Source organism: Sphaerodactylus townsendi, linkage group LG11 (assembly GCF_021028975.2).
Source record: "Sphaerodactylus townsendi isolate TG3544 linkage group LG11, MPM_Stown_v2.3, whole genome shotgun sequence".
Lineage (NCBI taxonomy): Eukaryota > Metazoa > Chordata > Lepidosauria > Squamata > Sphaerodactylidae > Sphaerodactylus > Sphaerodactylus townsendi.
Genome location: NC_059435.1, coordinates 7,092,807 through 7,108,413, shown reverse-complemented (window position 1 = coordinate 7,108,413; position 15,607 = coordinate 7,092,807). Strand labels below are relative to the sequence as shown.

Here is a 15,607-nt window from a genome sequence, read left to right as displayed (position 1 = left end):
AGCAGTACATGCCGAAATTCAGAATTTTTTTAAAAAAATTACTATAAAAAGAGGAGTTGGTTTATTATACCCTGATTTTCTCTACCGAAAGGAGTCTCAAAGCAGCTTCCAATCACCTTCTCCTTCACAACACTGCAACTTATTTCATGATTATGAGTCTGTGAATCATTCATTTTTGTATTAATTTTAAAAACAAAATTCACCAGTCTTATCCAATTTTCTGGTTAGATCTGACCAATTTGATTTGTCCCTCTCTGCTTTGACCTGTTCAATAAGCAAGGACGTGGGTAAGGGGGGTTCTCGGGTTCAACCCCCTCATTCATGCCCCCCTCATTCATGCCCCCTCGTTTGTGGGTTTTAAAAACATTGTTAGTGTTTTTTGGTTTTTGGCCTGCAAGGGGCGCATTGTTTATGCTAGCAGCACCAAACTGTCAGGGATTGTTTGGGGGACTCTTCTGATGATACTACCCAGGTTTGGTGAGGTTTGGCTCAGGGGGTCCAAAGTGCCCCCATCCCCCATTGTTTCCAGTGGGAGCTAATAGGAGATGGGGGCTACACCTTTGAGGTTCCATAACTTTGGACCACCTGAACCAAACTTCACCAAACCTGGGTGGCATCATTAGGAAAGTCTCCTAAAGATACACTGAAAGTTTGGTGCTTCTAGCTTAACAATTGCACCCTGACAGCAGGCACCCCCCAAATTCCCCCAGATTCTCCTTTTAAATCCACCCCCTTCGGCATGGATTTAAAGGGAGAATCTGAGGTCCTCAGTTTAGAAGAATAAGAAGAGTTTGGATTTATATCCCCCCTTTCTCTCTTGTAGGAGACTCAAAGGAGCTTACAATCTCCTTGCCTTCCCCCCTCACAACAAACACCCTGTGAGGTGGGTGGGCTGAGAGAGCTCCGAAAAGCTGTGACTAGTACAAGGCCACCCAGCTGGCGTGTGTGGGAGTGCACAGGCTAATCTGAATTCCCCAGATAAACCTTCACAGCTCAAGTGGCAGAGCAGGGAATCAAACCTGGTTCCTCCAGATTAGAATGCATCTGCTCTTAACCACTACACCACATTGAAAGTGATACCGTTTCAGGGTGGGGGATAATCCACCCCAAAACAGCATCACTTTCAATGTTGTTTAATTGGGGACCCCAGATTTTCCCTTTAAGGTGGATTTAAAAGGAGAATTTGGGCTCTCTAGTTTAGACACCTTTGAAAGTGATGTTGTTTGGGGGTGGATTCCAGCATCACAGTGGCTGCCCGCCCCCCCGGCAAAACTCAGATTTTGCACTGGGCTCCATTTTCCCTCTATGCCTCTGCCCAGAGGGGAGGGCAGAAGGAACTTCCAGCTGCCAACTGGGAGCCCAGCTGGTGGGGGGGAGGGCAGGGCAGGGCAGGGGAGTCTGCCGTCCCCGGCCTCAGAGAGCTGCTTTTATTAGTGCTAGGCCGGGGGCGGGGCTTGGGGAGGCATGGCCATGCCCTAGGGGCGGGTGGGGGTGTGGCCCCGCCCCCAACCCCCCCCATAAAAAATCTATACCTACGTCCCTGTCAATAAGTAATCATTTGGTTAAATCTGAATAACTATGCAAGTATCATGGAACTTAAGATTAATGACGGCATGAATTTTCACTATATGTATTTATTTTCTTTTATGTGTTGTTCTGTTAACTACATTTTTATCGGCCGATTTAAAATCATTATAATAAAATTGATCAGCAAGTGTTAAAAATTAACAGCTTTGGTTACCTAAATAATACTACACGTGTCCTTTTATCTATGTGCCTCTGGGCATAGAGCGGAGGTCATCGGGGTATGGAGGGGAGGTACTTGTGAATTTCCTGCGTCACGCAGGGGGCTGGACTAGTTGACCTTGGAGGTCCCTTCCAACTCTACATTTCTGTGTTTACTAACTGCTATAAATTTTGTTTGTTCAAATCATCAGATGGACCAACCTTGACAGGAAATACATTAGCAAAGTACTGATGAGGCAGTCTGCTCAGAAAAAAGATCAGATTTTTAAAGTTTTCCAGGAGCTGAACTTGAAAGATGCCATTAGTTACGTGGCTGAGGTAATGCTAAAAATAATTCAAAACAAAACTCGATACTGCTTTGTTTAGATTTGCGGTGATGTGCCAGTTAAGTTAGTAACATGACCTGGTTTAACCACAGTTATTTATTTTATTTACGAAATCTATATCCTGCCTTTACCGCCCTTTTTAAGTTACGCCCTTTTTATCCCATTGATTTCAGTGAGGAAGTTCAGCAGCTGCCTGTTTTGTTTGTTTTTGCCATCAAGTCACAGCTGACTTACCCCATGCAGGGGTGGCCGACTATGGTGTTCCAGATGTTCATGGACTACAATTCCCATCAGCCCCTGCCAGCATGGCTAATTGGGAACTATAATTGATAGACTATCTAGATCAGGGGTGGTTTATACTCAGATACCATGGATTGCTAATTTCATCCCAGCCCCTGCCAGCACTTAAGCTAGTGGGAACTATAATTGATAGACTATCTAGATCAGGGGTGGCCGACTATGGTGCTCCAGATGTTCATGGACTACAAAACATGGCCCACTGCCAGCATGGCTTCAGTAGAAATTTGGTCGTGCTGGCAGGGGCTGATGGGAATTGTAGTCCATGAACATCTGGAGCACCATAGTTGGCCACCCCAAGTTGAGGGTTTGCAAAGCAAGAGATGCTCAGAGGTGGTTTGGCTGCCCCTGTATTTTCCAGCTTGAGGTCTTTAACTCTGACCCGTTTCTCCCTTACCAAACAAGGGTTCAGTATTTCTGCCACCAACTGATTCTTTCAAATTAACAGCACACATTATGAGTGGCCTATATAAGGAGGTAAATAAACCTTAATATGAATGAATGAAGACGTAATTGCATAGTATGGCTATGGCAGTAGCCTGGGTGGATAGAAGGTTAAATATCCCAACAACATAAGCTTAGATTCAACCAGCTATTTTCTCTAATAGAAAAAGTCAAAGTTTGCATGACAGACTGCAAAAGCTACCTAAATACTTCCAAAGGTTAAAAGCGGTAGATTCTAATCTGAAGATCCGGTTTGGATCCCCGCTCCTCCACATGAGCAGTGGACTCTAATCTGGTGAACTGGATTCATTTCCCCACTCCTCCACATGAAGCCTGCTGGGGTGACCTTGGGCCAGCCACAGTTCCCTCCACATTTTCAGCCCCATCCACCTCACAAGGTGCCTGTTGTGGGGAGGGGAAGAGAAAGGAGTTTGTAAGCTGCTAGCAGGAAAGCACAGGACTGTCATGACCATGCAGTTAGCATATTACAGGCAGGGGTCTGTGGCTTCAGCTGGAAAGGTTTATCTTCACACGATCCTGCTGCAGGCAGGTACTTGGGAGTCAGAAAGGCAGGAGGGGGGCATCAGTAGTTACAGTGGAAGAAGGAGGAGGAGGAGGAGGAGTTTGGATTTATATCCCCCCTTTCTCTCCTGCAGGAGACTCAAAGGGGCTTACAATCTCCTTGCCACGCTCCCCTCACAAATTGAACACCCCTGTGAGGGTGGGTGGGGCTGCAGAGAGCTCCGAGAAGGCTGTGACTGTAGCCCAAGCGTCACCCAGCTGGCATGTGTGGGAGTGCACAGGCTAATCTGAATCCCCCAGATAAGCCTCCACAGCTCAGGCGGCAGAGCGGGGAATCAAACCCGGTTCCTCCAGATTAGATACACGAGCTCTTAACCTCCTACGCCACTGCTGCTCTGGAGATGTAGCTAATCGAAGACTGGAGCTTGCAACAGACCTAAACTTGTACCTTTGGGGCTGTGGCTTGGTGGAAGACCAATCCGCTCGGCAGAGGCCAATCTGTTGGTGGTCCCTGGCCCCTCAATGATGCGGCTGGCCTCCACGCGGGCCAGGGCCTTCACGGCCCTGGCCCCGGCCTGGTGGAACACTCTCCCTCCAGCTGTCCGGGCCCTGCGGGACCTTGGTGAGTTCCGCAGGGCCTGTAAGACTGAGTTGTTCCGCCGGGCCTTTGGAGGGACCAGCCGCTGATGGCGCCCACCCCCCCTGCTCCAACAAATGGGATCTCCACCGTCCCTCCCCTCCTAGGGAGGGTTTTTTTAAAGCAGCGGGGTTGCTGGACGCCTCTTGTTATTACATCGCTGCCTTAAATTGTTTTAACTTTGGTGCTTTTACATTATGTTTTATATGTTGTACACTTAAGAGCGTGGATTGGGCGGTATAAAAATCCAAATAAATAAATAAATAAATAAATAAATAAATAAATAGCCTCTGCTTTAAACGCAGAAGGTCCATGTTCTCACAATACGAGAACCAGGGGGCATCCATTGAAAATGCTGGGGGGAAGAATTAGGACTAATAAAAGGAAACACTTCTTCATGCAACGTGTGATTGGTGTTTGGAATATGCTGCCACAGGAGGTGGTGATGGCCACTCACCTGGATAGCTTTAAAAGGGGCTTGGACAGATTGATGGAGGAGAAGTCGATCTATGGCTACCAATCTTGATCCTCCTTGATCTGAGATTGCAAATGCTTAGCAGACCAGGTGCTCGGGAGCAGCAGCAGCAGCAGCAGGCCATTGCTTTCACATCCTGCATGTGAGCTCCCAAAGGCACCTGGTGGGCCATTGCGAGTAGCAGAGAGCTGGACTAGATGGACTCTGGTCTGATCCAGCTGGCTTGTTCTTATGTTCTTATGTTCTTATGTTCATGTTCAATCCCCGGCATCTCCAGTTATAAGGCCTGGGCAGCAGGTGATGGAATGACTTCTCCCTGAGGCCCGAGGTAGCAGCTGCCAGTCGGAGTAGACAACAGCGACCTTGATGGGTTGATTCAGTAGAAGGCAGCGTCATGTGTGCTTGTATGGATCGAGCTGGCTTGCCAGGCGAGACAGAAGTTGCACAAGGCAGAGATGTACTCTTCGCTATGGGGCACACGTGGAGGTCAGGAAGGGTCAGACGTGCTGTCAGCAGCTGTGAACAGCAAACTCCCGCAAGAGCTTAATTCCACAATTTATTGGGATCAAAGATTACTGTTTATAATACTGTGAGATCCTGTTAGGTTGCACGTCCTGTGTCGTTTTCTCCAGCCTTCGTTCAGAATCAGTCCTGATCTGTAAATTATCTCTTGGGGACTGTACCGAGATAGTGGAAGGATTCATTCACACATTGCAAAGAAGCCTGGTTGTGCACGCACTTTTTGCCTTCTAGTGGGGAGAGGGGCTTCTGAATCACTCAGATGAGGAATTTGTGCTGCTGTATTTCCATGCAGTCACGTTCAGTGGGCAGTATAATCACTGACTTCTTAAAACCTTCTCACAGTTGTTGCCATGATAGGAACCAGGAAATAACTTTAGTGTGATTTACAAGAACAATTGGGGGGGGGGGGGAAATCCCTGCTATTAATATAGGTATGGATAGCCCAGGTTAGCCCGATCCAGTGGTGGCTTTAAGGGGGGAAGACGAAGAAGAGTTTGAAGAGTTTGGGTTTATATCCCCCCTTTCTCTCCTGCAGCAGACTCAAAAGGGCTTACAATCTCCTTGCTCTTCCCCCCTCACAACAAACGCCCTGTGAAGTACATGGGGCTGAGAGAGCTCCGAGAAGCTGTGACTAGCCCAAGGTCACCCAGCTGAATTCCCCAGATAAGCCTCCACAGCTCAGGCGGCAGAGCTGGGAATCAAACCCGGTTCCTCCAGATTAGATACACGAGCTCTTAACCTCCTACGCCACTGCTGCTCCTATGAAGGGGACGTTTAATCCAGGTTCCATCCTGGGTCACGTGAGGGAGGGGGGTGCACTTTGGCCACCTTGTAATGCACCCTCCCCCTGGCCAAACTCCCCCCTTACCACAAAAAGAAAGCCTCCCTGAGGTGCACTCTGAGCCCCCTCGCCTTCTAGTAAGCCAGGGAGGAAGCCGGGAGAGAGGGAGGCGGCCCCGGTTGCTCAGTCACCCCCCCTGCGTGGCTTGGAGTGAGCCAGAGGCGCCCTGCCTGCTGCACTCAGAGTACCCCTGACTTGCTCCTAGGCAAGCAGGGTGGACAAGCAAGCGGCGCAGTAGTGGGGAGTGGCAGGGGGAGGGCAGAGGGGTGGGTGGGCGGGGCATTTTGTGGCGGTGTACCATAAGAACATAAGAACAAGCCAGCTGGATCAGACCAGAGTCCATCTAGTCCAACTCTCTGCTACTCGCAGTGGCCCACCAGGTCCCTTTGGGACCTCACGTGCAGGATGTGAAAGCAATGGCCTTCTGCGGCTGCTGCTCCCGAGCACCTGGTCTGTTAAGGGCTACCACTACCAGGGCTACCACTAGCCCTGTTTCATCAGATCCTGGGAGCTAAGTAGGGTCGACCCTGGCTAGTACTTGGGTACATAGCAGGATTGCTACGCAGAGGTAGGCAATGGCAAACCACCTCTGTCTCTGCCTTTACCTGGATGGCCCAGGCTAGCCCAACCTTGTCGGATCTCACAATTTTGTCAGATTTCACAATCTTCCGATCTCTCAAGGTTGGACCTGATGGCCGTTGTGGTCTCTTCTATGATTCTGTGATTCTTAGGAGGGTCAGACCTGGTTAGCCCCTGGAAGTGAGACCATCAAGAATGTCCAGGGTCACTATGCGCAGACAGGCAGTGGCAAACCACCTGTTTTTCTCTCGCCTTGAAAACCCCAGAGGGTTGCAACTTGATGACCCGTCTACCACAAGCAAGCTTGCCAACAAAAAATGAAGATCGGAATTTTCCCTGAAGAATCAGTTTCAAGCTGTGCTTCTTTTTATGTAAAGTAAAAAAAATTTCCTGTAAAAAAAAGTCATCTGGTTAAAAACTTGCTGCTTTAATATATTGTTTTTCCTCGTGCAGGCAGAACGAAGAGGTTCTCTGGCATTCATCCGCAGTCCAAGCATCGATAATCCGGCCATCGTGGATTTCAGCTTTATTAATCAAATCAAAGGAGATTCTTCCGTCTCCCAGTTAGTGTAAGTCAGGGGTGTGGAGCAGCAGTGGCGTCAGAGGTTAAGAGCTCGTGTATCTAATCTGGAGGAACCGGGTTTGATCCCAGCTCTGCCGCCTGAGCTGTGGAGGCTTATCTGGGGAATTCAGATTAGCAGGGTGCAGTGTTGCCTCAGCCAGCTGGGGGACCTTGGGCTATTGTCACAGCTTCGAGGCTCTCTCAGCCCCACCCACCTCACAGGGTGTTTGTTGTGAGGGGGGAAGGGCAAGGAGATTGTCAGCCCCTTTGAGTCTCCTGCAGGAGAGAAAGGGGGGATATAAATCCAAACTCTTCTTCTTCTTCTTCATTTGTTATTAGGATATATCATAAATGTGACTTGGTCAGGCTGGGCCCGGGGGGGATGGGGTGGCTGCCTCAGCTGGCCCCAGAACAGCACTGGGGTTGGGGCCTGGACTGGACTCGCCAGGCCAGATTGGGAGCAGGGTGGGGGAGTGTTGCCACAGCTGGCTGATGGACCTGATAAGCAGAAGTGGGATTCAGCCGGTTTGCACCGGTTTTGCCGAACCAGTAGCCAACCAGCTGAATCCCACCACGGCACCACCCCTGGGCATCTGCAGATCGGGTCCAGAGGCATGCGACCTGATCGGCGGCCCCCCTGGGGTGGTGCCATGGCACGCGGTCTTCGGGGAAGGGCTGGGAGGCCTGCTGGAGTGCCAAAAAGGCAGGCCACCGCGCTGCAGCAGGCCTCCCAGCGCTCCCCCGAAAGCCACGCCACAGTCAGCCCCCCGAAACTGCCACCTTCCTTCACCTCCCGCCGCCCAACATTGGAAAGGGGGGGGGAACTGGGGATGCAGGAACCAGGTAAGTGGGCAGTGGGGGAGGGCGCGGCGAAGGAGGCAAACCAGTGATTGGTCCGGTTGAATCCCACGACTTACACTAGATTTCCAGGAGGAAGCCTCTGGGAGAGCACAACACTCTCTGGAGATGGTCTTGGAAGACGTGGTCCCGTAGATAATGAGGGCCCCACACCTCTCAGGGTTTGAAAGGTTAATACCAAAACGTTGAACCTGATCCGGAATTCAACCGGCAACCGGCACAGCTGGCAACTTGATCCGGAATTCAACCGGGACCCTGTGGCGGGGCGACGGCTGCTGTCCAAGCAACTTTTTAAAATATCTGCTTAGCCTTCTGCACATGGAAGTTTGGATCCAGCCGTCTGTGGTTTAAGGATCTCCGGTTTTAATGCTGCCAGTTCTGTTGGACGAGAAAAGCAGAAAAATCAGCCCCCCAAAAAGTTTCCTCCCTTTGCTTCTTTTGCTTTAGGAGAGACACGGCCAGTTCTGTCTGTCTCGATATGCAGGCGCTGGAGCAGAGAAGGAAGAGCATCCGAGACACAGAGGACATGTTCACTCACCACACGCTGCATCAGTATCTTTACAAGCCCAGGCAGGAGGTAAGAGCCAGCCTGACCAAATGCGTGTCTTTACGCCAGAACCCAAGGAATCATGGAGTTGGAAGGGGCCATAGAGACCAGTTGGTCCACCTCCCTGGTCAATATGGGATCAGCTCAGAGCATCCCAGGAAAAAGGGTTTGTCCAGCTGCTCCATAAAGACTACCGCTCAGAGGAAACTCAGTGGCGTAGGAGGTTAAGAGCAGTGGCGTAGGAGGTTAAGAGCTCGTGTATCTAATCTGGAGGAACCGGGTTTGATTCCCAGCTCTGCCGCCTGAAATGTGGAGGCTTATCTGGGGAATTCAGATTAGCCTGTACACTCCCACACATGCCAGCTGGGTGACCTTGGGCTAATCACAGCTTCTCGGAGCTCTCTCAGCCCCACCTGCCTCACAGGGTGTTTGTTGTGAGGGGGGAAAGGCAAGGAGATTGTGAGCCCCTTTGAGTCTCCTGCAGGAGAGAAAGGGGGGATATAAATCCAAACTCCTCTTCTTCTTCTTCTTCTTCTTCTTCTTCTTCTTCTTCTTCTTCTTCTTCTTCTTCTTCTTCTTCTTCTTCTTCTTCTTCTTCTTCTTCTTCTTCTTCTTCTTCTTCTTCTTCTTCTTCTTCTTCTTCGTCTTCGTCTTTTTCTTCTTTTTCTTCTTCTTTTTTTTTCTTCTTCTTCTTCTTCTTCTTCCTCCTCCTCCTCCTCCTCCCCCTCCCTAGGCAGATGATTCCACTGTTGCACAGCTCTTACTGTAAAAATGGTTTTTTCCCCTAATATCCAGTCAGAATCTTTCTCCCCTATCCTCTGCTGCCAACAGGAACTGCCCCCCCCCTCCTGTAAATGACAACCCTTCAAATACATAAAGAAAGCCAACACTTCAGAATGTGTACATTTTTTAGACTGTGCAGACTGCAGGTTTGCCTCTTTTTTTGGAATCAGATTTGCTGATCTCCTTGCTTATAATTTTTAAAGGGTAATGAACTAAGGATGTGCCCGGGCTTCCTAAATAACCCCAGCTCTTTCAATCAATGTCATTAACGTTCAGTTTTGAGATCCATGTTGTTTGGAGCCCTGAGAAAGATCAATCCACCGTTAAAAATTGGGTGGTAAGAAGCAAGCATTTGGGGCACGATGTCTTATCAGACATTTCCCCCCCCCCACCACCACCACCATCACCCTTCTTTCCTTCTCGCCTGCAGTGCAGACATCTATACAGTCGCCATGAAATACCTTCCAATGAAGAAGAGAAGCAGAACCACGAGATTTTCCAGAGGACCATGAGGAAACGCCTGGAGTCGTTCAAGAGCGGCAAACAAGGCATCAGCGTCACCAAGAAGAACAAGAACTTTACGAAAGACCGAGCCCAGAAAAAAGTAAGAGCCGAGCTTCGTGACCTTTGGCAAAGGGAACAGGTGCCCGGTGTCTCGGCCCATGGAAGGGTCCCCGGGTTCCGTGTGGCTCATTTGGTGGGATAGCATTCGGAAACCGAAACAAGATTCCTCAGGGCAGGGTGAAAAGTCCTGGGTGACCCCCCTCCCCTTCTCTAGTGCAGTATTATTGCTTCCTTTCCCATTAATTTTAGAATTTATTTATTTAGCACTAGCGGGCCCGGCCACGCGTTGCTGTGGCAATTGTCCTTCTCATCACAGTCCGCAACCCACACAGATGTCCATGCAGGTCCAATGATCCCCAGCATAGCCTTTTGGGGTGGTCAAATGGAATCCCTCTTTCCCTTTTCAATGCACATCGTTATATGGTGCTGTCTTGTTTTTTTTAGTATAAGGTAACCCTTCCCATTCTACAAAGGAACTGTCCAGAGTGCGAATCCCGCTGTCCATGAGGCTGGTTGACATGCACAGTCCTGGCTTGGGTAAGGCAGAACTGGGGCAAGGAGGCTATCCCAGCCAGGCAGCAGAGGCAGCGTGGGGAGGCGCTCAGATCGAGGCCAGCTCCCTGGGTTCTTAAAGGGCCACGTGCAAAAGAAGCGGAGCAGGTAGTGTAGGTTCGCCCCCACCCCGCGGATTTTCTTAGAAGAAAAAGGCAAACTCCAACTCGCTTTTAGTAAAAGAGAGCTGTGGCGAATATGGGTGAGGAAGTGGGTAAGTGGTGGTTGGATGTGAGGGAGGGCAGAGTGAGGTGTGTGAGGATGAGCTGGATGTGTATTGTGTGGTAGCAGTGGGTGAGGCACAGAGAGTGAGTTACCTGCGTGTGAGGGGGGGAAACCCCACCTGACGTCTTACACGGCAAAGTGTGTATGTGTTTCACTTCCACTCGTATTACCTACCAGTATTACCTATTTACTGTTTCCACTGCTCATCTCTGCCCATCTGCGCGAACATCCTAAGCCCTCAGGCCACAGACAGACAGGCTGCACGAACACTCTAAGGGTGACAGTTAAACAGAGGCAGCTTCATGGCCTGGTGCGCCAGGAAAAAGATGTTTTACCTGGCTCAGGTATGGACTTTCGGCAGTTTGAAGGTTTGAGTACCTGCCAGCAACAGGGAGGGAGGTCCTGTGAAAATTTGGGGGCGATCCGTCCAGCAGCTTCTGAGGGAGACCATCAGGGACAAACACACTGTTAGATTTTTATATAGAGAGATGATGTTTTAAACAGTATCATGAGTAGCCAAGTGACTGAAGTTTGCAATTATAAATAATACACAAAGCATTAAACACAACATGCAATACATTTTCTTGGGGTGGAAGAGGAGATACTCTGGATTTTCTTAGATTGTTTGTGTGTTATAATTCTATGCTTTATTTCCTAAACAATCTGAGCAAAGAAGGGTGGCCTAGGACAAGACCAGGATTAGCTCTACCAGTATTTGACTCTGTGGTTTCAGACTGCAAGCGAGGACTTCACATAATCAAATGTTCTTCCAGGTCTGTATTTCCAGACTGAAACAGGAAGGAAGTTTAATGTATTGTCGAAGGCTTTCATGGCCGGAATCACTGGGGTGCTGTGTGGTTTCCGGGCTGTGTGGCCGTGTTCTAGCAGCATTCTCTCCTGACGTTTTGCCTGCATCTGTGGCTGGCATCTTCAGAGGATCTGATAGTGGGAAAGCAAGTGGAGTATATATACCTGTTGGAGTGTCCAGGGTGGGGGAAAGGACCACTGTCTGTTAACAAGTAAAGGGTGCAATTAGCAAGCTAGGTTTACATGTGTTGAGCGGGATTTTAGTTTTAGAATTAATTGGGTTGTGCCTCTCTCCCGTCCAGGATGGGATGAAAAAGAGAGAAGGATACCAAGGCTGCAAAAAATGTACTGGGAAAGGGCCGTGCTCATTCTTTTGTAAGATTTTATTCCTCTTTCGTGGAGGCACTGAAAAGGAGGCTAAAAATCCGAGCTCCCAGTCTCACCCGAAGCCTAGGGGCCCGCGCTAATCTTGACTGGGCTGCAGATAACCTTTTCACAAACAACTCATGGGGCTGTTGTGAAGATAAAGCGGAGAAGGGAGAATTGTGTGCCGCTCCATGGACGGAAGGAGGGCAGGGTATTATTAAAAATGGGGGTTCCAGTTGGGATTCAAAGCAGCTTAGAACAACATTTTTCCTGCCTCCAGTTTCGCACGACAATCCTGTGAGGTGGGCCGGGTTGAGAGTTTGGGAGTCGATCAAGGTCACCCGATGAGCTTCCAGGGCAGAGTGGAGATTTGAACCCACATCTCCAAAGATCCAAGTCCAGCGTTCTGAACACTGCAGCACACCAGCGCTAGACAGATACGGCTGCAGTCCGTGCTCACTTATTTGGAAATAGGCCCCATTGAACTCTGTGGAATACAGAAAAAACAGGCCAGAATCATTTGTTTCAAGGGTTGCCACTTTCTGCGCACAGCCCTTCCCCTGTTTCACAGGTGTTTTCGACCCCATTGCTGAAAGATCTCACCTTAAGAAGAAGAAGAAGAAGAGTTTGGATTTATATCCCCCCTTTCTCTCCTGCAGGAGACTCAAAGGGTCTGACAATCTCCTTGCCCTTCCCCCCTCACAACAAACACCCTGTGAGGTGGGTGGGGCTGAGAGAGCTTCGAGAAGCTGTGACTAGCCCAAGGTCACCCAGCTGGCGTGTGGGGGAGTGCACAGGCTAATCTGAATTCCCCAGATAAGCCTCCACAGCTCAGGCGGCAGAGCTGGGAATCAAACCTGGTTCCTCCAGATTAGATACACGAGCTCTTAACCTCCTACGGCACTGCTTACTCGGCTTCTGTGTTCTACGCACTAAAGCAGATGTTTTCGTGTCATTTTATTTATTTCAGAGAAACAGTAATGTCATACCAAATGGAAATCTGCATACAGAAGCCACAAGGGAGAAAGGTAAAATGCACTTTTAAATCGGCATTAAGCGTGCCTTTCGAAAGGTACCAAAATGGCTGACATTTGTAGATACCTTGATTACTACTGCCCATAACCAAGGCTGCAAATGTGTGCACAGTTCCTAGAGAGTAAGCCCACTGGGCTGAATGGGACATTCTCTAGAGCAGTGATGGCGAACCTACGTCACAGGTGCCAGAGGTGGCACTCGGAGCCCTCTCTGTGGGCACGCACACACAGAGTTCGACATGTGGGGGGCAGAAAATCACACACCCCCACACACATCTAGGCTGGCCTGGGCCACTGAGTACAACATGCGCTCACCGCGGTGAGCAGGGAGGACTCGGCTGGTAGACCTGGTGCCTGTGCTCTGGGTTGCTGCTGCCCGGGGGCGGGGGCAGAGGAGGCAGAGATGCTAGAGAGGCACAGAGCGGTGCGCGCAGGACTTGCTGGAGGCTAGAGCAGGCTGGCCGGAGGAAGAGGGAGCCAACCAGTTTTTTCTAAACTAAAACCTCAGCATACAGGTTAAATTGCCGGGTTGGCACTTTGCAATAAATAACTGGGGTTTGGGTTGCAATTTGGGCACTCGGTCTTCAAAAGGTTCGCCATCACTGCTCTAGAGTAAGAATGGTTAGGATCATGCTGCCTAACAAGTAACACCGAGATAAGAAGTGAAGGAAATAGTGTGGTTAATCATTTGCTTGCATTGTGTACGATTCTGTAATCTGAACACGCGCAAAGAGATGCTCCTCGTCGTGGCCTTCTGTGCAAACCCAGATGGGACTGTGCATGCGCAGGCCTGCTGCAGACGGAGACTTGTCAGCTTCGCCTGTAGAAAAGTCTAGAGCTCTCCCAAGATTTCTCTCCCCTCCCCTCCAGACCAGGACGAAGGAAAAATTCTCACAAAAGAGCCACGGGGGAGGAGGAAGCACCTCCCCCCCCCCCCGGGTTCTCTCTTCACTGCCACCATTTGAGGACCTGTTTCTTTGGCTTGTCTCCTGGTGAGTGGCTTTTTCACTCACGAAGAAGAAGAAGAAGAAGAGGAGGAGGAGGAGGAGTTAGGATTTATATCCCTTCTTTCTCTCCTATAGGAGACTCAAAGGGGCTTACAATCTCCTTGCCCTTCCCCCCTCACAACAAACACCCTGTGAGGTAGGTAGGGCTGAGAGAGCTCCAAGAAGCTGTGACTAGCCCAAGGTCACCCAGCTGGCGTGTGTGGGAGTGCACAGGCTAATCTGAATTCCCCAGATAAGCCTCCACAGCTCAGGCCGCAGAGCTGGGAATCAAACCTGGTTCCTTCAGATTAGATACACGAGCTCTTAACCTCCTGCGCCACTGCTGCTTCCTGTGCCTCTTGTGCCCTGGGCAAGGCCATATACCTGCTTCATGCTGGGCTTGTGCCTTATTGATCCCTGAAGCTCACACAGTGAGCTTTGAGGGCAGCCCTCTATGAAAGGTCTTTAGCACCATATCCTTGGGTCAGTACATCTGCCCCAAGTTCTTCTGCCTGCACCAGGGGTCTGCAACCTGCGGCTCTCTAGATGTTCATGGACTACAAATCCCATCAACCCCGGGGCTGATGGGAATTGTAGTCCATGAACTTCTGGAGAGCCACAGGTTGCAGACCCCTGGCCTACACTGATAGGGTCCCTCACTCTAGATCCGTGGTGGCGAACCTATGGCACTCCAGATGTTCATGGACTGCCAGGGGCTGATGAGAATTGTAGTCCATGAACATCTGGAGTGCCATAGGTTCGTCACCACGGATCTAGATTGAATATATATGTTAAAGTGAGGCTGAGGGACCTTCCCCAAGGCATTTGCCCCAGCGAAAGGATGGATCTGCTAGTGGGCAGCCGCCGCAGGCCTCCACAGTGGCGGAAGGCGGCACTGAACCCTGCACTACCACTGCCTGCATGGTGGGGGTGTGGCCAGGGGCGGGGCCTATGCTAGTCGTCTTCCTCTTGGCCGTTGCCCCTGATACACCGGCAGCCGGGGCTTTGGACTTGCGCCACCTTTTTGGCTTTCTGGAAGTGGGGTGGCTTTTTTGTGTTCTTTGCTTCCCCACACAACTGGAAAGCCCCCTTGGAAACAGTGGGGCAGTGAGCCGCAGTGCTGCATTCAGGCGCGCAGCTGTTTCAGTGGGGTGGCCCGTTCGTTATAAGTACACTAGTAATTTTAAAGTTGATTTGGATCACTTGTTGAAGATGTACTGTACACTTCTTGGGATGATACCTCACAGTAGTCACAGTTTAGTGATGAATCTCAACTTTTCTTTCTTTCTTTCTTTCTTTCTTTCTTTCTTTCTTTCTTTCTTTCTTTCTTTCTTTCTTTCTTTCTTTCTTTCTTTCTTTCTTTCTTTCTTTCTTTCTTTCTTTCAGACACTGAGGTTCCTGAAGTTGAGAATGATTACGAATATACCCAGACAGGGCGGGCAATAGATTTCCTTGCGAATGTCACCAGACAGAACTTCACAGACATCGGTGGTAAGGAGATGAAGATGTGATTTCAGTTCATCAATATTATCAGAGCACTGTCAGTTCATATTTAAGTAAGAACTGAGTGCAGATTTATGACTTCATAATGGCCACTGAAACAGAAGAGAATGCAGAGTTAAATCTTATGCATGTTCCACATTTGAAATCAAATGCCTATTCAGTCCAACGGCTTAAAGCAAGATTTGGATTTCCTGATGAAACGAAGAGGTTATATGGCATTGCATTTTGCCATCTCAAACAACATTTGTTTTTCTGCATTCATTTTTGACTCTGGAAGGGAAAGAGAGCTTTGCAACATGAAAGAGAGAAAAACAGAAATGATCTGATTTTAGATAGACAACATGCCAAAAGATGCCAGTCAAAAATATGGGTATTGGCGTCGTCAGAAGGGCTCCTAGACAAGTTCAGGCCGGATTTTTTTTTTAATGTGG

The 15,607-nt window shown here is 49.5% G+C and overlaps 1 protein-coding gene across 1 annotated transcript in view; it reads left to right on the top strand.

Annotated features, from left to right (window-relative positions):
• The window catches only part of SLC9A3 (solute carrier family 9 member A3), a 77,428-nt gene extending 61,827 nt beyond the window's left edge, over positions 1–15,601 (top strand). The window contains exons 10-15 of the mRNA XM_048511875.1: positions 1,938–2,064; positions 6,843–6,958; positions 8,257–8,386; positions 9,570–9,743; positions 12,624–12,681; positions 15,060–15,601. Coding sequence (XP_048367832.1) covers positions 1,938–2,064; positions 6,843–6,958; positions 8,257–8,386; positions 9,570–9,743; positions 12,624–12,681; positions 15,060–15,184 — 730 coding nt within the window. The 3' untranslated portion in view covers positions 15,185–15,601. The remainder of the gene's footprint in view (positions 1–1,937; positions 2,065–6,842; positions 6,959–8,256; positions 8,387–9,569; positions 9,744–12,623; positions 12,682–15,059) is intronic.
• The last annotated feature ends 6 nt before the right edge of the window (positions 15,602–15,607 follow it).